General features: G+C 38.7%; 1 protein-coding gene across 1 annotated transcript in view; it reads right to left on the reverse strand.

Moving 5' to 3' along the window:
- The window catches only part of ALAS2 (5'-aminolevulinate synthase 2), a 30,329-nt gene extending 5,762 nt beyond the window's left edge, over positions 1-24,567 (reverse strand). Inside the window, exons 1-9 of the mRNA XM_004606482.2 lie at positions 24,538-24,567; positions 18,426-18,621; positions 17,497-17,619; positions 10,654-10,876; positions 9,705-9,889; positions 7,116-7,295; positions 3,933-4,097; positions 3,121-3,389; positions 1,733-1,895 (exon numbers count right to left, since the gene is read on the reverse strand). Of these exons, the coding sequence (XP_004606539.1) occupies positions 1,733-1,895; positions 3,121-3,389; positions 3,933-4,097; positions 7,116-7,295; positions 9,705-9,889; positions 10,654-10,876; positions 17,497-17,619; positions 18,426-18,606 (1,489 nt within the window). The 5' untranslated portion in view covers positions 18,607-18,621; positions 24,538-24,567. The remainder of the gene's footprint in view (positions 1-1,732; positions 1,896-3,120; positions 3,390-3,932; positions 4,098-7,115; positions 7,296-9,704; positions 9,890-10,653; positions 10,877-17,496; positions 17,620-18,425; positions 18,622-24,537) is intronic.
- Between the last annotated feature and the right edge of the window lie 1,106 nt (positions 24,568-25,673).

Raw genomic sequence — 25,673 nt, forward strand, 5'->3', positions numbered from 1 at the left:
ATTGTAGAAATAAGTACTAGGAGGTTGACTCCATGGCTTGGAGGCTGGCCTCACATTCTGGGGAAAGGGCAACTCAGAGAAGGGATCACCAACTATAATGTAGTCGAAGGCCATATGGGGGAAGGGAGTTGCGGGCTGAATGAGGGCTAGAGACTGAGCACAGTGGCCACTCAACACCTTTATTGCAAACCACAACAGCTAATTAGAGAGAGAGAACAGAAGGGAATGCCCTGCCACAGTGGCAGGGTGGGGTGGGGGGAGATGGGATCGGGGAGGGTGGGAGGGATGCTGGGTTTACTGGTGGTGGAGAATGGGCACTGGTGAAGGGATGGGTTCCCGAACTTTGTATGAGGGAAGCATAAGCACAAAAGCGTATAAATCTGTAAATGTGCCCTCAGGGTGATTCACGAATTAAAAATAAATAAATTAATTATAAAAAAATAAAATAAATGTAAAGTGTTTAGAACATGGTAAATAGTAAATGCTATCTAAGATTATTTAATGTTTTGAATGAATGAATAAATGAATGTGTAGCACCTACCTAACTTGTCCTCTTTGAACTTTTATACTTATTTGCTCCAAACAGAATAATTGTTGGGGCTGGAGAGATAGCACAGCGGGTAGGGCGTTTGCCTTGCACACAGCCGACCCGGGTTCAAATCCCAGCATCCCATATGGTCCCCTGAGCACCGCCAGGGGTAATTCCTGAGTGCAGAGCCAGGAGTAACCCCTGTGCATCACCAGGTGTGACCAAAAAAAAAAAAACAGAAAAAAAACCGAATAATTGTTCCCGGCTCATGTCTTGTGTCTTCCCATCTTTAGGCCTTGCTCATGAAATCCTATATCCTGGAATATCCTTATCTTATGTATCACATGTACTTCAAGGTACACAGGACATACTCACCCAGAAAGCATTTCCAATTTTACACTTCCTACCTTCTCAAGCCATAAATGGGCTTTACTCACTCTAGCTTCTAGAATACTGAAACTCATTATGCTGACTTGATGCCATTCCATGTTTTGTTACTGACTGCTAGACCATTGTCTGCCTTTGCTCAAAAAACATGCTCTATGCAGATCCTCCACTAAAAACTGCACCCAACAGGAATCCAGCAAATTACCAGCATTCAGAAAAATTGACTTAACTGGAGTCTCTCAGGTAAAGCCCAAACTATTCAGTCAACATTTTAAATCTTTCAATTCAGTTCCTTTCTAGTTTCATAGATTGAATTACCCTTCCCTGCTCTATTCCTAACACTCTAAATTCCAGTAACACCTGCTTGTTGCTGTTGATATATCTCCAGCTGATTCTCACTCCAATTCTTGTCTTTTATTCATGCTCTTCCCCATGAATAACCCTTCTAAACCCTCTAAACACTCGTTTCCTCTTGGTCTAATACTACTCACTTTGTAGCTCTACTGGAAAAACTTCATTAGGTTCATCAGGTCGGGTCAGGCCCCTCCTGTTGTGCACTGAAGTTTGTAGAATTTTGATTCATTACTCTTTGAAGTCACTGTTAGAGTGCACTATGCTCCCCCTCCACACATGCAAAACTGAAACTCTGAATGTCTGTGAACTTTTGTCATTCATCTATAACCCTAATACAAGGTCTGACACATAATAGATATTGAAAAATATTTGAAACTTATGACTTCCATGACCTCAACTTCCTCAGACTCTGGGGGTTGAAGGGAGGGAAAGTGCTATAGATATTTTATAATGAGGACTTACCCACAAAGTCTTCCATCATCAGAGGACTGTGGTGCGGGGAGGGTGCTAGGCGTAGCAGCTCCTCACCTCGAGGGACAGTTGGGTAGTTGATGGCCTGCACATAGATGCCATGCTTGGAAAGCAGGAGGTCACAGACCTTGCTGTTGAGTGCTGCATCACCTACCTGGGCTCAGGAAAAACATGCTTGTTAGTTTCTGCCATCCTAACCACAATATCAGTAGGTCCAATATGCGGGTAGATAGAACTGGATACAAGTACACCATTTAATTTGGGACAGATTTTTTTTCTATAAGGAACCCAGTCAGAGGCAACTTTAAAATATTAATAATTTTCTCAGAAGTAGCAATCAAATTTGAAGGGATAAGTTAGAGATAGTATCAGGGACTTTGTCTTGAAACTGTTTGCTTTAGAGCATGCACAGTGGTTTAAAGTGACTGATGTTGTTTGGGTGGTTTTAGGTAATCCCCTTAACTACTTCTGAGAGTTTATTTAAAACATTTTAAAAGCAGTTGTTTAAGGAAATACTGGATTAGACAAAATAATTGTGACTTCTTATTCATTAAGTGTCATAGAAAAGTATCATTCCCACACCTAAATTTACAACATATATAAATAGATACCATTTAAGAGGTAGGAGTTCATTTTTAAGAGGAATAAACACTTAAACGTACTTGGAAATCCAAAGTAACAGCTAGTCCCATTCGTTTTTTGAATTTTGGGGCTGCACCTGGCAGTGCTTAGGGCTTACTCATGGCTCTGTGTTCAGGAGTCAATTCTGGTGGTGCTCGAGGGACCATGTGTGATGCTGGGGATGGAACCAAGGTTACCAGCATTAATGAGAGGTCCCATTACTTTTTAAAATAGAGCCCACTACTGATGGTGCTCAGTCCCTGTAGTACCTGGGCAGATTGGAGGTGGTACACCTGGGCCTACTACTAGCAATGCACAGTGTACCATAAGGGGAGAAGGACCAGACTCAGACAACTTGCATTGGCTTCCAAGGTTTTTGATTTTATATTTTTGTAATTCACAAAAATAATTTTATAGCATTATACACATTTACACATATACATGTACATATACACAGACAAAAATGAAACAACTATCATAAATTGTTACCCTTTACTGTTCTTGTTGTACACCAACATTTGTGTACATGAGAGGTCTTGATCCACAGTTTATCAGGACAGTCAAATATGCATGAGATAATAGAAAGTGCCAAAAAGACAAGGCACAATAACTTACACTTTTTCAACAGGAGTAACAAAGCAAGCGTTAAGGGTTATGGTTAATAGGAAAGCAAAGAATTGATAACAAAACCAAGTGTTGGTCAGCTCAGCGTGGGAAGAGATTCATTAAGAGGGTAATAGGCATGCTGAGACACTCACCCGGATAGGGATGATATGGCTGGGACAGGGGATGACAGGAAGGCCCCTGTCCATTAGTAGGTGGCGCATGTGCTTGACATTACGCTGGTGAGCCCGCCTTAGGACTTGGCCCTCTTCTCCCTTGAGCAGCCTCACGGATTCCAGAGCCCCAGAGAGCACCATGGGGGGCAGTGAAGTGGTGAAGATGAACCCCGCAGCATAAGAGCGCACCATGTCCACCAAGTCACGGTTGCTAGCGATGTAGCCACCCACACAGCCAAAGGCCTTACCTGGAGAAAGGGAAGAGGATATGCAGACCTCATTATCAGTTCCCTGAAGAACAGAATCATGACATAGACAGCTTGAGATATACCAGGAGCTCCAGACTCCATTCCCAAACCTCTACTCTTATCTCCTATTCACTGGCAATTCTGCTGCTTTGAGATAAAACGTTCAAGACCTGCCATAGGCAATGACTTGATAAGTAGCAACTTCAGTGGGAAATTTCAGTTGGTTAGGGCCAAAGGAGAGAGAAGGAGCCTTATAAGATGAATCTTGGGACTGTTATGGGGTAGATATCCTATATTGAGGGGATTAGAACCACAGCTCTCTAATTAAATTGGTTGCGACTAAGTTCAGGTGTCTTCTCATAATACTCCACCCGAGCCCAGACTTTCTCATCAATTCTATAATGAGGTGAGGCTGGAAGAAAGGAGCCCAGGAATTCACTGGAACTGTGAATTATGCCTAAACAACTCCTGCAGCTTTTGGAAAGAGGAAGATGAAGCTTGCAAAGAGGCTGTATATAAGGGTGGGCCAAGGCATTTACTCACCAAGAGTTCCAGAGATAATGTCAATCTTGTGCATAATTCCATCACGCTCTCCAATACCAGCTCCCCGGGTCCCATATAGTCCTACTGCATGAACTTCATCCACGAAGGTCAGAGCCCCATACTGGTGAGCCACATCACACAACTCCTCAAGGGGACAGATAGCACCTGAGGAAAGCCAAGAATTAGGAGATGATTTCGCCTAGCTGCTTCTTCAGTCTGGAATTTACCACCCACAATTTTGGGTGGTAAATTGGGAGGGCGTACACCCTTAGTTTTACTCTAGATGTCTTTTTTTAAGGGGACTTTGTTCACTCCACTAAAACTCAAAGTGTGTGTGTTATCCTTAGCCTGTGATCAAAACTTGTCTTTGTATTTTAACATCATTCTCAAAATATTTGTTCTTTTTTCTTAGATATTCAACATATCTCTGCTTTCTTTGTTTATTTTTCACCTACAAGTCTGTGGTTTTCCTACAGGTTTTCACTTACAAGTCGGGTTGACACTAGCTTTATATGATGGTTTTGTTTTAATAAGTTGAAAAAGTGACGTTTGATCCAGGAACTGAGTTCAGATTTCATACACCCTCTCAGCCAGGTGCTATTGGCAGTTCTGTCAATATTTTAACTCTTTACTGGCTCTCTTTCCCTGCTCTTCTTTCCTTGCATCTTTGTTTTTATGTCTTATTTTTTCTTTGCTTTTTTTCTTTCCCCTCCCCTTATGATGCCTTTGATTTTCTCTTCTTCCTTGCATCCCTTAACCTTCCTCCTTCTTTTCTCCTCTTTTCTATTTGTATTCCTTTCTGTTTAACTCTCTATTTCTGCTTCAGACTTTCTTTGTATCATACCTTTATGAGTTTATTTGTGCTTCTCTTTGTCTTTTCAGTGTCTTTGTGTAAGCATATCTCTTTGTTTGTCAGTTTTGTTACCTGAATATATACCCATAGGCACAATTCCAATCTGTTGAATGAAAGTGAATTAGAAGTAAGTTTTTATCCATTTTCCATACAGATCCATAGATTTTCATATCAATATAGACATTTTTGCTGATAATTGCTTATAAAATTTTCAAATGATTGTGAATCTTAAACTTTGTGATCATTCTGTATATGTAAGAACTTATACCATCTGGCATTCCTGATCACTGGAAACTGATAGTTAAAAAGAGTAATTTGAATACAGAAGATGGATTATGGAAGAATACTCTTCAGGTAGAAATAGGCACTCCAAGCCAGATTAAAGACTGAAAAAATGGATCTAGGTATACTTTAGTGGTAGAGTGTCTACCTTATAAGTGTGATAGCAATAGTTCAATCCCTGCCACCATCTCTATGCCTAGGATAATCTCAGTGAGATGTCATTTTGGGGCCCTTGGTACCACAGCAAAGTGTTGCAGTCTCTGGCATACCATAAAGAAGTGTGTGGGGGCCACAACCAAGTATGTGACCTTTAGTCATTGCAGCAACGATAGCAACAGAAGGAAGGCAAGGGAAAGATACTAAATACATTTAACACAATCTGGGAACACTGGTGGAGGGAAGTTGACACTGGTGGAAGAATTGGTGTTGAATTATTTATGCCTAAAACTCAACTATTAGTAACTTTAAAAATCATGGCTATTTGATAAAAAGGATAGTATAAGGGACTGGAGAGATGGCACAGGAGTTAAGTGCGTGATTTGCATGTGCTTGTCCCCCCATTTTTATCCCCAACACTGCGTATAGTCCCCTGTTCACCAAAGGTGTAATCTTTGAGCACAGTGTCAGGATTAATCCCTGAGTACCACAGGGTGTAGCCCCCAAACCAAAAGATCAAGTGAGAATAGAATGTGAGCAACTGGAGGAACAACATGAAACAAGTCAACCACTGGAGGTACAGCCTGAGAAAGAGAACAGTGAGAATCAGCATTGACAGTTTTGGTAGTTTCTATCAAAAATATAAGAAATAGTAATTTTTAAATGGAAGGGTGTAGAATGATCCCAACATTGTTTCCACTAGAGAAATAATTAATTTTATTATTCTCAGAGAGAGAAATATAATTATGGAATGGTTTGTTTTACTTTATTTCTAGTCATAGAAATGTAGGAGTGGAAGGGCATGGCAATAATTCCTTCACATTTATTAACTTATATACTCAAAGATACACTTTTGCTGTCACATCTATTTTCAACTAAGGCTAAGACACAGCAATTAAGAAGGTGTATAAGCCAGTAAGTCTCATGCTGGAATTTGAACATGGATGGTCTTGTTCCACTGTCCGTGCATCACAATAAAAAATAAAAAAGTGATAGTGATAACAGTTAACTCTGGCAAATCTGGAGATATTCTGTCCTCTTTGTTTTAGTTGGCAAAGTAAAAATGTGAATCAAAGTGATTTCCTTTAGTAATTCCAGAATGTGATGTCTCAAACATATGATTCTTGCTCAAGAAGGGCAATAACAAAATTATTTAGGCATTGTTTTAACTGAGAAGAACAGAGGTAGGAAGGTAAAGGTCATTTGTTGATATTAAGTTATAATTAATAGAATTACTTCCATTATCTCTAATTATTACAACCAAATATTTTATCTTGGGGAAAACTGAGATAAGCAAATTATAAATTATTTAGTCATTCAGCAAATAGGTATCAAGGTGGGACTTAAACCTAGGTCTGTCTGAAATGAAAACTTGTTTTCATAATGAAAGTCAATCCTGCATACTGAACTTGACTACCAGACAATGGTTTGTAAAATTTTCCATTGAAGAAACTATGTACTGTGATGATTTATATCTACACATCATTTCTAATGAAGGGAATATCCTGTGAATGAATTGGAATAGTGTTTTCTAGGGCTCAAATAATCACTTTTGCATCAATTTCCTGAGTCATCCAAGAAAAATGTGATTCCGAACTATAGTTTTCAGCCTAAGATTAGTGGTTATTGTTGTATATAACCACAAGCATCTGCTGGCTGTGTAAATTTCTTCTGTGTTTTCATTTCTTTATATAAATAGAAATAATAGGAGATTGCACTTTGCAATTTTTTGTTAAGATTAAGTAGTACATGTGAAGATTAATACATGTAAACTAATAGTTTTTCTTTTCTTAGTGCATAATACACACTTTATATATGTTAGCCCTTCTAATTATCCTCATGGTTTTATGTGAGACCAATATTAGTAAACATACACTTACATACATACATACCATCCATAGAATGAACAGTTTCAAAGGCCACAATTTTGGGAGTCTTGGGGTTTGACTTCATTAGAAGTTTCTTAAGGTGGTTAGGATCATTGTGTCTGAAGACAAATTTGACTGCTCCACTATTGCGGATACCTTGGATCATTGAAGCGTGATTGCCTGCATCTGAGTAAATCTCACATCCTGAGAAAGCAGATATATAATTATTTTTAAGATTCTGTCATAGTACTCCCACTTAAATCTCAAGACTGACTTAACAGGGGCAATCAATCAACCCTCGCCTCCTTCTGAAGACACTGCTTTGTTTTTCTTTCTTCCCAAAGCCATTATGCCTCCCTTGGAGGAACTCATCAGGCCCTTTCATTAACATTTACCTATAATTCTTTTTAACTGTGGTCTGGACACTACTATCTTAGAGTAAAGTGATTTTTTTAATGGAGTGGAGGTCTTCAAGTCTGTTTTGAGGACTGTTCTTTGTGGTACTCAGTCAATGGAGTAGGGGATTCAATGCTAGGGTCAGAGGATGTGGTGTTCTCCGGTTTTGCAGTGTTAGGTACCACCACACTATGGCCACTCAGTTGATGCTTGAGGGCATCCAGGGATACATAGGGGGTATGTGGTTCTTTCATGTACTCTGACAATTGTACTTCTCCCAGCTTACAGTTCCAATCTCAATACTTATAGTAATTTCATAGTTACAATCGTAAACTCATGACTTGTCAGAACGAGAAAGCACTGTAGTAACCATGGATTCCAACCCATTTACTATATAAGTGAGGATACTAAAGCATCTACAGGTTCTCTAGGACTTGAGAAATGCATGTGATTTTGTTTTTGTTTTGCTTTTTGAGCTGTACCTGGTGGTATTCAGGACTTACACCTCACTTTTGCACTCAGATATCACTCCTTCTGGGGCTCAGAGGAGTATACACGGTACCAGGAATCAAACCCAGATTGACAGCATGCAAGGCAACCACCTTATTATCCACTGTACTATAACTCTATTCCTGCAGGGTTTTATTAACTGAAAAATACTGGGAGCACAGATGGACAGAATCAATTCTTTGCTATTTACTATTTACCATGTTCTAAACACTACATTTACCAACTCATCTAACTTTCATTGGGGTAAGTGCTATTCTTAGCATTTCCATTATATAAGTGTAAAAATTAAGACAAAAATATGATTTTTCTTATGGGTATAGAGAAAAACAAAATAAGGAAATTGATAGCAACAAATTACGAGAAACCACTGGCCTTGTATTACAAAAGTAAGATTACCAAGTAGTGAAGAAAAGGGTCAGGGTGAGAGTTTGAAAAGGTGGATGGGAGGAACAGTGGTGGAGGATCATGAGTAATTTGATGACGTGGTGCAGTAATTTTTGTACATTTCCCTACTAGTGGCCAGGGATTTTTTAGTGTTTCTTAGCCATACAATTGTATAAAACTAGGATTGACATAGAGGAAAAAGGAAATGTTACATTGATCTGGACTTGGAGATATGATAGAAGGATACACGTATGAGTTGAGAACATTATTGGCTGGCAAGTGAGAGAATAGAGATGGGGTCTAGAATACAATTAAAGGGATTGATTATCTTTAGTATATGTATCTTCAATTGTAAAATGAAAGAATTGGAGGAAGGGTAGATGAACAATCAGATAAATTTGTAGGTTTAATAACTAACAGATTCTGTCTGGTGGCTTCTATTTTGTGATGTAAAATGTGAAGTTATTTACTAAGAGTGAGGAGGAAGTAAATATTTTAGAAAGGAGAAGGAAGCTTGTAAAAGTTACTGTGGAGCTATAAAAGTGTTTTGAACATAATTGAATTGAATTAAAAGGTTACAAAGGGACCAGAATGACAATAATAGCTGGAAATTATCATGCTAGACTAAAACTGAATGTTAAAAGTAGGTAAAGGGATATACCTGAAAACCTGTCAGTATCTGTATTGTAAACAACAGTGCCCAAAAGGGGGAAGAGAGAGAGAGAGAAGAAATGCACTTGTCATAGATGCAGACTGGGTGGGGGTTATGGGAGGGAAACTGGGGACACTGGCGCTGGGAAATGTACACTGGTGGAGGAATGGGTATTGAAATACTCTGACTGAAACCTAATCATGAAGAGCTTTGTAATGACTTTTCTCACAGTAATTCAATAAAAAAATTTTAAGTTTTCAAATTTACAGTATGACCACTCTGTAAGGTTAGACAAGTTCCTCAGTAGAGATATTTTGTTTGTTTTGGGGCCACACCTGGTGATGATTAGGACTACACTCAGGAACCACTCCTGGAGATGTTCAGGTGATCATATGGGATGCTGGGAATGAAACAGGGATCAGCTACATGCAAGACAAACACCCTACACACTGTACTATTTCTCCGTTTCTTCAGAGATTTTTTATGTAAATATAGAAGAAGAAATAGCAGAGGGTTATAAACATCTAGTATTAGAAGAAATGAAAGATGGATAAAAAGGAAAGTCAGTGAGACAGTGAAATTAGAAGAGAAGGAAAGACTGATGGAGGCAGTTAGACTTTTGGCTACACACAGGATACCAGTTTTGAACAAAGCTTGGGCCTGAGGCTTACCTGGCAGTGTCTTGGCCAAAGTGAAGAGAGTAGAGTCATTGGCCACAAAACACGAAGAGAAAAGCAGGGCTGAGTCTTTCTGGTGTAGCTCAGCCAGCTCGTGCTCTAGCTCCACATGAAACTTACTGGTACCTGAGATGTTGCGGGTGCCACCAGCTCCAACTCCATGACGCTGCAGGGTCTCCCTGACCAGGAAAAATATGAGATATGAAAAAGCTTAGACATGGAGAAACTAAGTAGGTGGGTTTTTATTCTTTAATGAGGGATGATGTTGATCCCCATTAATGAAGAAAAATGGGGTTGATATTTTATGAATGGTGTCCAATGTGACCAACAGCAGATCAGGATGGAAAGGATGGAGGAACATTTACCCTCCTTCTTAGACTGAAGCACAGATGGAGGGTAAAGTTAGGTGAAGTTTGAGAGGCTTGGTAGAAAATCTAGAGGAGGTGCCACACCATATCTAACAATATTCATTTTGCATCCAGAGTAAATAAGAGCTTTTTGAGGGTGTGCCTTTCCCAGTCTCCTATTCTCTCCTCCCTGTAAAATACTAGACATTCAGGTGTCTGGAAAACATAGCTTGTTGGGGTTGGAGTGATAGCACAGCAGGGAGGGCATTTGCCTTGCACTTGGCCAACCCGGGTTCGATCCCCAGCATCCCATGTGATCCCCCAAGCACCGCCAGGAGTAATTCCTGGGTGCCGAGCCAGGAGTAACACCTGAGCATAGCTGGGAATGACCCAAAAAGCAAAAAACAAAAACAAAAACAAAAACATAGCTTGTTGGCTAACTGAGGATAAATTTATGATAGAGTGCCTTGAAAAAAAGAATGTGGTTTGAACCAAGCTTTCCACTACTAGTTCTGCCTTTTCCTTCTCTTTGTGGCTTTGTCTTTTCTCTGAATGTGTCTCCATACACAGATCAGGGTTCAGACCCTACTACTTACTGTGTGGCTCTCAATACCCTAGGGTGTCGGCTCATGCCCAGGTAGTCATTACTGCACCAGACAGATACATCTTTTGAAGCTGAAGCTGCCTCAGAGAAATGCTGAGCAAAGGGGTAAGCATCAGCCCAGCGGTTCACGGTCTTGAATATACGGTAGGTATGGTCTTGTTTCTTCTCCATGATCTTGTCCCTGAAAAACTGGTCATAACCAAAGACATGATTTCCTGCAGGAGTGGAAATGAAAATGAAAACAATTTATTTTAAATTGCTAGTGTATATTTTATTCATGCTCTTGAGTTCTTCAATTATTTTTCAATTTACTCATTTATTTGATGCACTGCTAATTCTCCACTGCTTCAAAATCCCTTTTTATTACTCATTTTCACATTCACTCAGTAATTTTTTAATACATTCATTCAGTCTTCTTAACCCTGGTATAATTTCCACTTATCTTCTTTTGCTTATTAAAATTCCTTATTAAAATTACTATTTTTGGTTTCAGTGGGGAGTTTCAACTTTTTATATCTACTTGTTTTACCACTTCTTATCTGGATGACCTTGAGCAAGTTATAAATCCTTTCATTTTGTTTCAATTTCCATAGCTATGGAATGGGACTAATATCTTCCTTGTGAAAATTATGAGTATCTGGTGACAAACAAAAGGTAACACATCCAAACTAATGTATGTTATATGGTATTAGTAGAAGAATTATGATTATGGTAATCATAGAAGTAATAATAATAGTAATGCATAATATTTGACTATTATTATAGCTAACATTTTATGAGTGCCTATTACATATAATTTCCTCTCAGAAACTTTAAAAATATTATTTAATCATCACAGGAATTTTATGTGGACAGTCATCTTAGTATTGCTGTGATACAAATGAGGAAAATGGTATATAGAGGACTTTGGTAACTTGCCCTAGTGTAGGGTAACATTTGTTTGTCCTTTCTCCCTTGCTACAGAGAGCTTAGGTTTTTCGGGTGATAGCCATCACAGTGCTCCTGAAGCACCTCAATTCTTCTGTGTTTATTGGAATATAGCTCTAAATATTTTAGGCCTAATATTGTTATGTCCTGTTTCCCTTGCCAGAGGGAGCTCAGGTTTATCACAGTGCTCCTGAGGCACTTCCATTCCACTGTATTTGTCTGTAAATTCCTCTCTCTGCTCTCTTCCCCAACTGGTCTATCAGCTTTCCCCTCTAATCAGTTTCTGTTAACTTGTAAGGTCAGATTACTCAGAAATCTATAATTTTATATGCATGAGTGAAGTATTGCCTTTCTCCTCTCCTTGTATCTTTTGAATAGTTTACTTTAAAGCAATGTCCTTTTTGTATGGACAAAGGAAGACAGTTAGTTATGCTTTTGTAACTTGGGAGTAAATTGTCTCCAAACAATCTGTACTCTTGGGCATCTGCTTTCTCGACTTAAGCCTCAGTTGCCCTTAGTTCTTAGCACTGCAAAAGCTGGGTCCCGATGAGGGACTGAATGGACCCAGGACAAGCTGTGAGCTACACTGGCATCAAAATGGGCCAGGGCAAAGCACCATGATACTCAACTATAAGTTGAGAGCATGGTCATGGAAAAATCTGTCATGATCCAAAAGTAACAATGACATTAGGACCTTTCTAGGGGTAGGAAAGACTAATCTGGCCTGAGAACTGTAGTCTGCGATCGAGATGACCACACGAGAGAAATTCTATAGGCTTTAATGTTTCTCTTACTGTGCCCATACAAAATTATTAATATTATGAATGTTTATATGTTTGTTGAACTAAGGAGAGGAGAAACACACCCATAGTTGGAATTTCAGTTTTGGGAGAGTCGTCCTGCTGTATGAGAATCTCTCCTAGAAGAAACTTCCCCTGAGGGAAAAACTTTACCCCTATTGATTATTACCATACCTATGTGTAAGCGCCAACCCTTCAGGCTTTGGGATTTAACTAGGCTGTAGAGTGGGCTGGAGAATTCCAAAGGCGGGAGGAAGCAGCAGGAGGAGAATCAAAGGAGCATGGAGATGGGAACGGAATAAACTACAACTGACACCAACCAGCCTGGCCTTTATTCCTTCCTTCACCTGCCCATCGCCATCGGCCTCCCTGGAGTGGGGGAAGTGGCTGAGATTACACACATCCCCGAAAAACCTAAGCTCTCTGTAGCAAGGGAGAAAGGACAAACCAATGTTATCCTACAACCAAGGTAACACATCATAGCCTACAAGTAAGTAATCTAAAATACACTTCTTTAATAACTAACACTACAAAATGGAGCAACATGTTTTCAGGATAAATTAAAAAACTATAACAAAGGGTTCTTAAACTCTAGAATTCTATGCATAAAACAAATTAAGATTATTGCAGATGAAAACTTATGTGGTAGATAGCAAATTGGTAAAATCTTATGCTGCAGGGATACTCGTGAATATGTATCAAGAGTTTGTTGAAATTTATACACTAATATAGTAGAGGAATATTTGCAGATATTCAATAAAAAATTGACAGTGAGAATTTATTTTATGTATTTATAAACAACCCTGAAAAATTACTGTAAAAAATTTTTTTACCCAGTAAAATGAACAAAGAAGGTTGAATATAGTTCAATAAACAAAATTAAAGGGAAATATGCTTAATAAGAAAAAATCAAACTGCAAAAACTTTTCATCAAATTAATAAAATTTGATAAAATTTTTATCATATAATATTTGATATTATACAGGGTATACAATGCAAATACAGCTATTACTTAATAATTGGTACAGCCAACTTATGTAACTAATTAGAAATATTAATGTTGAAAGTATATGTCTCCTGTACATGGAGATTTTTATTTATCAGTATCTAGGGAAACAGTTACCTATGTAATGAGGTGTCTATTTAAGGATGTCTATTTGAGATAGGAAAATTTGCAAGCAACTTTATAGAGGAATAGCTGAACAGTCCATAGTATATCCATACTAACATTAAAGCAATACTTGTGACTTATATATATGCTTATGTAAAATCAACAAACACTGTAAACTAGAAGAATATACATATACACTTGGAAACTATATCCTGGATTATAGGTTTTTGATTAGTTAACTGATATTGCATCTATATTATAGAACATACTTCAATCAGTCACAGAATTCATCTCTGCATTGTGGATGAACAGATTTTACTAACACACACATACACACACACACATACACATTGTTTTTTGTTTTGGGGCCACAGCCAGCAGTGCTTAGGGGTTATACTCCTGACTGCAGTAGGGATCACTCCTGACGGTGCTCAGGAGACCATATGGGATTTGGGGAAATGAACCCAGGTCACCATGTGTAAGGCAAGTGCCCTACCTGCTGTACTATCTCTGGCCTTTGTACTACGTTAAAGAGTAAATATGTTCATAAAGAAATAGACTTGAAGAAATACATGAGATTAATCCTTTATTGGTAGGAAAGGGCCTGGTGATCACACCCAGGACACCTCATACAGGCAAAGAATTTGCCACATCCTCTAATTTTAACTTCACTAGTGGAGGTTCTTAGAGGATCCCATGGTACTAGGTGTCAAATGTAGACCTCAGTACGAAGCCTATGTTTAGCCTGTAGAGCTATCCAGAGGTTAAGTGAATGAATTTTTCACTCTTCATTCCAGGAAAACTTAAGTTTTTTATTTAGGTTTTCATCTTTATATTTTTGAAACATACCAAGGACTTTTGCCTTGCATGCGGCCGACCCAAGTTCGATTCCTCCGTCCCTCTCCGAGAACCCAGCAAGCTACCAAGAGTATCCCACCCATACGCCAGAGCCTGGCAAGCTACCCATGGTGTATTCGATATGCCAAGAACAGTAACAAGAAGTCTCACAATGGAGACGTTACTCGTGCCTGCTCCAACAAATCGATGAACAAAAGGAAGACAGTTCTACAGTGCTACTTCAACTATTAATATTATTAAACATTTATGTTTAGGGACATTGAGTGATATCAATGAGATATTAAGTGAACAAAGCAAAATATAAACTCCAGATAGAATAAAATCACATTTACAATAAAAAAATGTTTATGGAGGAAAGTGGAGAAGTGAGTTTGTGTATGTGCATGCATGCCTGTGCATGTCTGCGTCAGAGGAGAATATCTTGAAGAAAATAGGACAGAATTATATTTTCTTTCAGTGGTGAATGGTAGACCTTTGAGTTATTTAAATTTACTCTATCTTTTCCTATATAGGTTAAAATATATCTTGCAGTCATATTTCTTTTATATGCCAGTCGACCAAAAGCTTACATCCGATAGACTGGAAAAACTTATAAAGACTATTAGAGGCCACCCCAAAATCCTCCGTCCCTCTTGGAGAGCGCGGCAAGCTACTGAGAGTATCCTGCCTGCACGGCAGAGCCTGACAAGCTACCCATGGCGTACTCGGTATGCCAAAAGCAGTAACAACGACGGTCTTCATTCCCCTGACTCTGAAAGAGCCTCCAATACACCATCGGGCTACACTAGCATGCGATGGGGACAAATGGAGACATTACTGGCGCCTGTTCATGCAAATCGATGAACAACGGCATGACAGTGATACAGTGATTTCTTTTGTAATAGGAACATAAAACAAATTTTATAATGGAAAATGAATGTAAGCATATGAAAGAGAGAAGTAAAGCCTCTCTATTAAGAATAAGAATTTTGGTTTGCAATACAGGAACTAAGTGGCCATCATGTTTGGTCCATAGTCTCCTTTCAACACACATCTACTATACCAAAGAAGTCATCCAACCATCATTTACTTAGTGATCCCTTTTATATCCCAGTTGCCTTTCCCCCAGCACATGAGATCAGCTTCCAAGCTGTGGAGCAGTCCTCCTCGCTCTTATCTCTACTATCCTTAGGTGTCATCCTCCTATTATGTTATTTTATATTCCACATATGAGTGCAGTCATTCTATGTCTGCCCCTCTCTTTCTGACCATAACACCAAGAAGGAGAGAGAGAGTTAGAGGGAGTGTGCCTGCACAGAGACAGTGGAGGGAAAGGGTCAGGTGGCGGGAGGGATACTGGAAACATTGGTGATAGCAAATGGGCATGGGTGGAGGAACATTGTATGACCAAAATGTAATCATGCAAGTTTGTAAGCCTGTAACTATATCTCATGATGATTCATTAAAATAAAAAATATGTAAATAAAAAGAATAAGAATTTTTTAAGTGATGCATGGAGAAGAAATAATAGGGAAAATAATGTTTAATGAGCACTCTTTAGCAAGCTAGGAATGCTTCCATAAATACAATTTCCTCTTCATGATAAGCTGTTGAGGTAGGTGTTAAAATTTCATTGAATATTTCTCATTGAATAAAAGTTCATTTTCATTTTGGCAAATTACTTGCCAAAGCACTCAGATCCAGCAAGTACAAGCATTAAAATTTTAATTTTATTTATTTATTTAATTTAATTTAAATTTAAATTTAATGAATGGTACTCTATTAGTACCATTCAGTATTATATTTCTAACTTTTTTTTTCCACCTCAGAAAACTCACTGGTCATATTATTCTGAATCATGTGCAACTTTCTCTGACATCTGCTCTAGGTCCCAGGGACTAGAAAATGACTTTCAGAGACTGGTTGAGACCTGCTCCAGACTGAGAGACTTTGGCACTCATTGGCCATGATGACAAGAGAGGAAAAGGAAAGTATGTGGAAATCCTCTTTATGAAACATATGAACAGTTAAGTTTATAAACAGGAAGTCCTTTTGCAGAGAGAAAGTGAGCCCCTCATCTCCTCAAGTGGAAACTCCTGTGTCAAAAAACCTAGAAAGATAATAGTATTTCTCCCATTTGGAAGCAGTAACTGGGAAGCCACCTTAGATTTTTCACATGGAAAATGGAAGGTAAATACAGCCTAACATTTCTTTTCCGAATGCCATTAAAATTAAATTTAAAAATTACCCTTAATAATTACCCTGAAAAGGGGGCTGGAGTGATAGCACAGCGGGTAGGGCGTTTGCCTTGTGCATGGCCGACCCAGGTTCGATTCCCAGCATCCCATATGGTCCCCTGAGCACCGCCAGGAGTAATTCCTGAGTGCAGAGCCAGGAGTAGCCCCTGAGCATCGCCGGGTGTGACCCAAAAAGCAAAAAAAAAATAAAAATAAAAATAATTACCCTAAAAAGGCTGTGAATGATGTCAACAGTATGGTCATCTCTAAGATCTTGAGTGCTATGTGCCACTTGAGTTAGACTACCCTTCTAAAGATGCACCTACTTCCAACACTTCTCCTCATGAAAATTCAGATTGTCATAGAAGGCTATTTCTTAAATGTGGCAGTTTAGCCTATAAAGGCCCATTTAATAAAAGCAGAGAAGAAGAACTACTTTATTTTGTTTTGATTTGGGACCACACCCAGCAGTGTTTGGAGACTGCTCTTGACTTGGTGCTCAGGGTATGCTTCCACAGGTCCTTGGGAGCAATTGCACGTGGTGCTTCAGATCAAACGCAGGCCTCCATATGCAAAGCATACGTGTGCTCAACCTAGCAAGCTATTTCCCCAGCTCAGCAGAGGCTGGAAAACCACCAGAAACCACTGAGTAGTATCTAAAATAAATTATTTTAGCTTAATGATTAAATGGTATAGGAGCCTGTGCATATATGCACATATGTGCACACATGCATATATGTATTGCATTTAAGGGCAGTTTTAGCTATAATTTAGCATTATTTGTATAGGAATGAATTGACTTTGCATCATAGGATATGTGAAATGTGTACAGTTGCTCTTGGATTAGCCTTGCTAATGATGATGATGATGATAAAATGGTTTCAAGTATTAGGAATGAGGTGAAGGTGAACCATAACTCCAACCTGTCTTGAAAGTCTTCACATCCTCCTGGACTTCCGGGGGTGCCTTCTGCACAATCTTGCTCTTCCCATCCTGTAGTTCAGTCAACATGAAGGGACAGTGACTCTTGGCCCATGATGCAGAGTCTATACAAAGATGACAGGATGAGTGGCAGTGCATTGATAAAGTTTATTTTAACAATGAGTAGTGAGACTTACTCTGTCCCAAAACTCTATCTCAGACCATGGTAATAACATGGAGTACCTATGTTAGGGAAGTGCCTAAGCTTGTGGTAGTGATATACAGTGAAGATTTATAATGAACAGTTCTAGGATGGAAGAGAACACATAAGCTATGGAAGACTAGAAAATTGAAGAGATATGTCACAGTATTGGAATTGGACAGGTTAACAGTTTGTTTTGTTTTGGCATTTTGGTTTTAAGGCCAACCTGACAATACTTAGAGATTAGCCCTGGTTTTGCACTCATGAACTACTTACTCCTGATGGTGTTTGGGAGACCATATGGGATGCCAGGGATCAAACTCAGGTTGACTGCATGTAAGGCAAACAACCTACCCTATGTATTATTGCTCCAGGTCCCAGATTAGAGGTTTGAAAGGCTTTGTAGAGGATATGATGCTGAAGTTAAGTGTTGAATGAAAAGTATGAGATATTCTGGTAAAAAGTATGTGAGAGAATCATTTGACAGAAGCAAAAGCACAATGCTTGAGACTGTAGACTTGATCCAGCTAATCTTAAATATTTTCAGCATTAAATGAATTATATGGTGTGAGGGACTTGAAAATGAATCTCTAGCAAAACTCAGATTCCACGTATATTTAGGGCCCTGCTCAGTCTGCATTGATACTTTTTATATGAACCCTCCAAGTTATTAGGGAATGATGGTCACTATTACCTTGTCTTCAGGACCCTAGTATTCTCTCCTCTTACCTCCTCCAGCCTTTGCTACATTCAGATGTATTTGAGAACAAGTTGGTCTTTGAATGGCAAGAATAGGACAGCGTACAATATTAAACAGGAACTGGTGAGCCTTAATCATCTTCCCTCGAAGGCCTGTGGTACCCTGGACAAGTGCTGGACAACACTGTAGCAACATAGCTGCTGCTGCCATGTTGAGCCAAAAGTCCTGCATAAGATGGAAAGAGAATTTCATCATGATGTCACGGACATCAAGGGTCATTACTGTGATCTTTAGTCTTTGATTTTAACCCAATGTTTGCTTCTCTCCAATAGATGTCCTTATTGTCCTTGTAGGATAAATATTTCCCAGTGATTAAATATATCAATCGGGCATCAGAGAAAATCAAACAGTAAACTGACCGTTAGGCAAAGAAGTGAGAAAAGAAGTTCTAACTTGAGGAGAAGCATGAATTCTGATTCAGACTCTGCCACTGGCCTAGTCTGTGATGATCAGGATCATTGAGAAATGATTATTTATGGCAAAATTAAAAATGACAATACCAATACTATTTCTAAGAATATTTGCCTCAGATAAGTGAAGATTCATTGTGTTAATTCAGACAGATTCAGTGTTCCTTTAGCGGACTCAGAACAGGAGAAAGAGATTGAGGTCACAGGTACAAACTTAAATAGACTCAGAGACTATCATTAAAGTACAGAACCACTTGCCACTGACGTGGCAGTTTTTTTCTTTGAATTTGATGCTGAATTTTTGAAAAACAGAGAAGGATGTAAATGTAAAACTCAAGGAACTGGAAAACAAGATGAATGAGAGAGGCAGAGGCTAATCAGAGAAACGGGGGTGAGCAACTCTGAGCATCTCTGGGTGTGACTCAAAAAGCAAAAAGATAAAAACAACAAAAAAAAACAAAGATTGGGACTGGAGTGATAGCACAGTAGGTAGGGCATTTGCCTTGCACGTGGCCAACCCAGGTTCAATCCCCAGCATACCATATAGTCCACCTGTGCACTGCCAGAAGTAATTCCTGAGTGAAGAGCCAGGAGTAACTCCTGAGCATTGCTGGGTGTGACTCAAAACAACAACAAAAAAAACCCCAGAAAAACAGGGGCAAAGAAAACATCAGAAATCAAGGCTTCAATAACTCTGTGTTGGATTTGGGAGTAAATTAATGAATGTAAATAAGGACTCAAATGGAAGAAAGAGTAGCATAGGGGAAGAGTAGGAAGAAAATTATATGTAGGAAAGATAGAAGAAAATGAAGAAACAAAGATGTAGTGACAGTTGTAGAATTATAAGAACTGTGAACAAGATAGAGATAAGAAAAGACAGGGAAAGGAAGACTGATTCATATAAACAAAATGAACTCAAGAATATGATAAGAAATGTAGAAGGATTTGTGAAGGATAGAGAAAGAGACTAGAGAGAGAGAAGGAGGAGGAGGAGGAGCAAGAGGATGTGGAAGAGGAAGTGGAGATAACTGGCAGAGGCAGACTGCAGGACACAAGGTAAAAGGAGATGAGGATAATACAAATAACATACAAAGACTTAAAAAACTGAGAGCACGTTATGAGAGAATTCATCAGAGTCAGTGAGGAATAAAAAGAAGAAATACTGCCACTGTGGGCATGCTACAGAGCAACAAAGAAGAGTCAGGGAAACCGGAGTATGGGCCTGGTGAAACAGAAGATGGAAACTGGGTGATAGAAGGAAATGATAAAGTTAAGGTAGTAGCTAATATGTACTGAATGTGGGATGAAGGAAGGAGGAGAGAGAACACAAGAGGGATAAAAATATGAGAAAAGGGGCCAGAACGATAGCACAGTGGGTAGGGCATTTGTCTTGCACGCAGCCTACCCGGGTACCCGGGTTCGATCCCCGGCATCCCATATGGTCCCCCAAGCACTGCCAGGAGTAATTCCTGAGTGCAAAGCCAGGAGTAACCCCTGAGCATCGCTGGGTGTGACCCAAAAAGCAAAAAAAAAAAAAGAAAAGGTGTATTAATACCTCTGTGTAAGGGCCAATAAACGGAGACATCTTGACCACCAGAAAAAAAAATGAGAAAAAAGGGAAACTGGAGTGTCAGAAGGTGATGCAGGATATGAGACAAGAGATATAACAATGAGAGAGAGATAGAGGAATGTGGCAAGACTATGATCAGACCATATCAATACCAGAAGAACCACAGAGTATTGCCTAATAGTACTTCTTTTTAGGAAGATTTTTTTCATTGATTGATATTCTGTGCTTTGCAATAATGATAATGATGGTGGTTTCTCATGCACATAATTCTATTCACAAATTCACAAATTTTATTCACATAATTCTATTCACAAATCATATTCACATAACACCACACCCATCATCAGTGTACCTACATCCCTCCCCCAAGGACACTCCTCCCTTTCAAACCCTCCACCAATTCAATTGTGTGGATCAGTTATCCCAGGTGTTACTTTTGGCCTTTTGTTGCTACCTTGCTGTGTATTTTTAAGTCCCACACATGACAAAGCTTATTCTATATCTATTCCCTTCTAACAGTACTCCTAATATGCAGGGTTTTATGTTGTTAAAAGTTAACAGTGGGAGCCCCCAACTCTATCTACTATGTTCTCATATGGCAAGTACCTTTAAATCTTGAAGAACATCCCTCCCTTTCATATCTCATTAACGAAAAGCCTACTTCCTAACTCAAAGCAATCTCTTTTCCTATTCTACCCCAAGCAAACTCCTTGTAATTCTCACAGGCATGGATTAGTGTATTGACCAGGATATGTAGGCCCTGAATTGGGAAAGGCTGAGAGATACTGAAAGGACTAAATGGCACTTAAGTATTTATGGGCCTGACGCATAAAGGTTTTCAATAAATGTTAGTCTTTTTAATTTAAGTTCCATGTCAAGTCCCTATTGAATGTTCTTGGAAAACCACATTTCCTCTCTAAGTCTTTGTTTTTATCTGCTGTCAAATATCTGCTACTTTCTTTGTGCCTACCTCATATGATAGGTAATTAAATGAACTCAGTTTGTGCATTATATCTGGGGATGTTTCCTTTACCTTGTCTGCCTGAAAAGACTAAAGTGCTTGTGGTTGAGCCTGCAGAACACAGATAAAGCTCTAAAGCTCACTCCCCAAGTTTATCTTCATTAAGGTCTGACCACTCTCCAAGCTGAGATCAGGGTGTGGGAGAGAAGTGGTGCTCCTTCCAAGAATCACTCCTGAGCATCTGGTTGAGGCTGACTCTGGTTATTGATGGCAAGAGAGGGCTGGATTGCATAAGGAAAGGCAAACAAGGAGCATGGCCAGGTTTCAGGTTCCTGAAAATCCTTTACAACACTTACAACAACAATGACATGTGGGTATAGAATGAGAAGAAAAATTCCCAACATTAAAGGCAAAGTCAGTTTGCCTTAATGTTTAGTATATTATTCATATATATATATGTACATATATATGTTGTTTGGTCCCCTGAGTATCCTTAGTGCAGAGCCAGAAAGAAGTCCTGAGCACTGCTGTTATGGCCTCAGAAAAAATAACAAATGCTGTCTCTCACTTCCTCCAAGGGATTTTTGGTTATGATTTTCTCAGACATTTGGAAAAAAAATACTATACTTCTTGGATTTGACCTTGTTGAGTTAACAAGGTCTTTCAAGCTCTAATGCCAATTTCTGCTATTTTGATAATTTTTTCCAAGAAATTTCCCCACATTAGTGTCTGTGCACTAAGATCTTTTTTGTCTTAGTCATCTTGGGCTCTGTTTCCATCTCATACCACTTCATAACATATTACTGGAGTGAGTGAAGGAATTATCTTAGAAAATTTAGGGTATTTAAAAACATAGGCTTTGGTGATAGACTACTTGGGTTTGAATTCTGATTCTACTCCTCCCTATCTCTGAGACTTAGAAAAGTCACATATCTGCTCTATGCCTTATATCTGTAAAATGTAGATGGTAAGGATATATAATTCAGATGGATGTTGTGAAGACTAGGTAAAGTAATACATATAAAATATACAGAAAATGCTTATTCCAGAAAAAATATTAAAAGTTTTAGCTGTTCTTTTTTATTTTATTTATTTTTATGTAGATAAGTTAAAGGAGATGTCAAGGAAATTTAAAGGAAGGTATAGGTAAGTCATCACATAAATATACTAGACCAGGTATGAGTAGCTGTTTCTTATTTCAGTCCTTTTGTTTTTATCCCATCACAACTTTATATGTGAGCTTATATTCTGCCTCTTTACTCTGGGCCTAATTTTCTCTATATAATATATTACATCTCGGTCAGATAGTCAAATACTCATAGAGTACTTAAACTGGGTTGGATGCTGTTTTAAAATGTTTCACATGCAATACCATAGTAAATCCTCATCATATTCACAATTCTATGAGATAGATATTATTTGTAAATTTATTTCAAAGTTGAGGAAACTGAGAAACCAAAAGATTAAATAACCTGACCAGGTCACAGAGAAAGAACACAGGAAAACTAGGAGTTTACAGCAAGTAATTTGGCTCTGGAGCATACTAAGTTAACCACTGTGGATCTAGGACTCAAATATTAGTAGATGTTACTAAAAGTCTGGTCAGATATTAACACCTGCCCCCCTTCCCCTTGCTGCACTAGTAGGCTTCTTTCTCGGATATTTGATTTTGACTGTTAAAAATACCATCACAAAAATAACATTTTAACTTAAGTAGAGTTTAAGGCACTGGTGAACATTCAGTCATTCACCCATTCCGTTATTTAAAAATTTAAGTATGTGTCTTATGTTAGTCTTTATCAGGGACCTGCTAAAATACTGTTTTCACCTCAAAAGGTGAAACTCAAATTTCAGGCAAAGTGATGGACCGTAACTGGGTTTTTTCTTGCACCTTAAAATATTCTCATGTCAGTAACCAATCTTCAGTTCCAGAGACCAGAAGAGGAAACCACAACACTATTGCTTGCCAGAGTAAGAAAGCATTCATTAAGTAATTTCTTATCTTCTCTCTTCCTATTGCAAGGATCCTTCTTTACAAAAGTAAATTTGGTATGGATGAGATATGATCACTTCTCTTTATCAGTTGGAAATATCAGATCTACTTCCCTTCTTAGTACCGTCTCATTACCATGGAAAAGTTAGAGAAAAAACTTTGTTTTTGGAATCTGAAATTCTTAGGATAAGAAAAAATTTAAAGGTCACAAAAACCAGAATACATTGTGAAAATCATAGTTCAGGGACTGAAGCAATAGCACAGCTGGTAGGTAGTTTGCCTTGCATGCGGCCGAACCGGGTTCGATTTCCAGCATCTCATATGGTCCCTCGAGCACCACCAGGAGTAATCCCTGAGTGCGTGAACCAGGAGTAACCCCTGTGTATCGCCGGATGTGACCAAAAAATCAAAAACAAAAACAAAAAAAACCCGTAGTTCAAACTCTTTTTTCCCCCAGAGGATGAATGGCTTAGCTCTCTTAGTCTCATTAATTAAAATGAGAGTACTTAATATAATATAATATAATGACTTCAAAATTGGGGCTATTTCATATTTGTAATGACACAATATTACTGTTGTTATATTTTTTATATCTCTAAATTTCTTAATTATTTTCCTATCCAATTCCTCATTCCTATCATCTTCATATTCTGTAAGTTTTCCATCCTTACCTCCCAGGCACTGAATCTGCTGTCAGCCAAGCAAGGAGAAGGAGTTAAAGATAGAGAATTCCTGGAATCAATTTCAAGACATTTTCAATGGACAGGGGAAGAGAAGGGGAGAGAGAAAGACAGATCGAGGGATACAGAGTACAGGGTAGATATGTTGAGAAGAGAAAAAGGGCAGAGAGAAGAGACAGAGAGAGAGAGAGAAAGAGAGAGAGATTGGATGAAGGAACAGTAATACAAAGTTAGTGTCAAGGAGAGGATGTGAAATGAGTGATTTTAAAAAGTAACAGAAGAAACAAGGGGAGAAAAAAGAAAAAGAAAACCTGAAAACAGGGAAGTAGAAGACACATAGGAGAGGCGGGTGACAGAATATGAGGGAGATACGTTCTAAGAAAAAAATGAATACAGTCAGGAGTCATCACAAGCAGCCTTTATGTTGGCAGGCCAGAAACAAGACACAAAACACAAGCCCCTCTTACCTGTTGCCCTGCACTGAGGACGAACGGATGATGGGTGTGTGCTGTATGTCAGGGTTTGGCTCTTATCCCTTTTCCACTTGTTCGACTCCACCCACCCGCCTTCTGATCTCCTGGCCCTAAATTAACCCCAAAGGTATCATAGGCTCTTGCCAAAGATAAAATCCTCTCTTCTCTTTCTTCCCCTCACCCAGTACTAGCTTTCTCCTTTCAATTTTCTCTCTCCTTCCTCTGTGTTTTGTAATCCAACCACCTATATGTGATTAGGGAACCTGGAGTAAAACCACCTTTCTGAAGGCAATTAAACTCAGAAGTAACTATAATATGTGGAAAAGTCTCTCATAGCTTCCATAGATGCATTCAGGTCAGTGTTCAATAACATCATATCAAAAAACAGTAGTGTTCAGGGATCGCTCCTGGTGCGGGCAGGGGGGACTATGGAAGGTAATGATCCCATATCATTTAAACTTTATACCATTTTACCCCATAAATATGCTGTATATCAAAGAAATAGTTCACTCACCAACTTATAAATGTCAGTTATTTGGGGCTGCACCTGGTTGTGCTCAGAGTTCACACCTGGTTTTGTTTTCAAGGATTACTCCCCAAGTGCTTATGGGACCCTATCCAGTATAAGGATTTGAACCAAGGTTGTGACTACAGCCTCATGCTAAGCAAGTACTTTAATCTCTTTACTGGCTCTTTGGCCCAAAATGTTTTCTGGTTTTGGGCCACACCTGGTGGTAGTCAGAGGCTATTCCTGACTCTATGTTTGGGTTTCACTTTTAGTGGTTTCTGGGGGACTATGCAATACTGGGTCTTGTGAAGTCAAGCCTCCCGCTTGCAGAGCATGCGCTCAGTCTATTAAACCTTTTCTACAGCCCAGTTTTAATAAATTTAAAATCATTTTTATATTATAGTCATTAGAATATATCAGAGTATTACTCTAATCAAAATGAGGATCTGTTCATTTATGTTTCATGAACCTTTGCATATTTCCTCTTGTAAATTTCCAAATCTAGTTCTTTGCTCATTTTTGGAATGAGTTGGAAGTAAAGAGTAGCATGTTAAAAGTATAAGGTCTGGAGTCAGTTGCACCCAAAAGATAATTCACATCTATTACCTTAATCAGAAGCTGT

The sequence above is a fragment of the Sorex araneus genome, chromosome X (assembly GCF_027595985.1).
Source record: "Sorex araneus isolate mSorAra2 chromosome X, mSorAra2.pri, whole genome shotgun sequence".
Classification (NCBI taxonomy): Eukaryota; Metazoa; Chordata; class Mammalia; order Eulipotyphla; family Soricidae; genus Sorex; species Sorex araneus.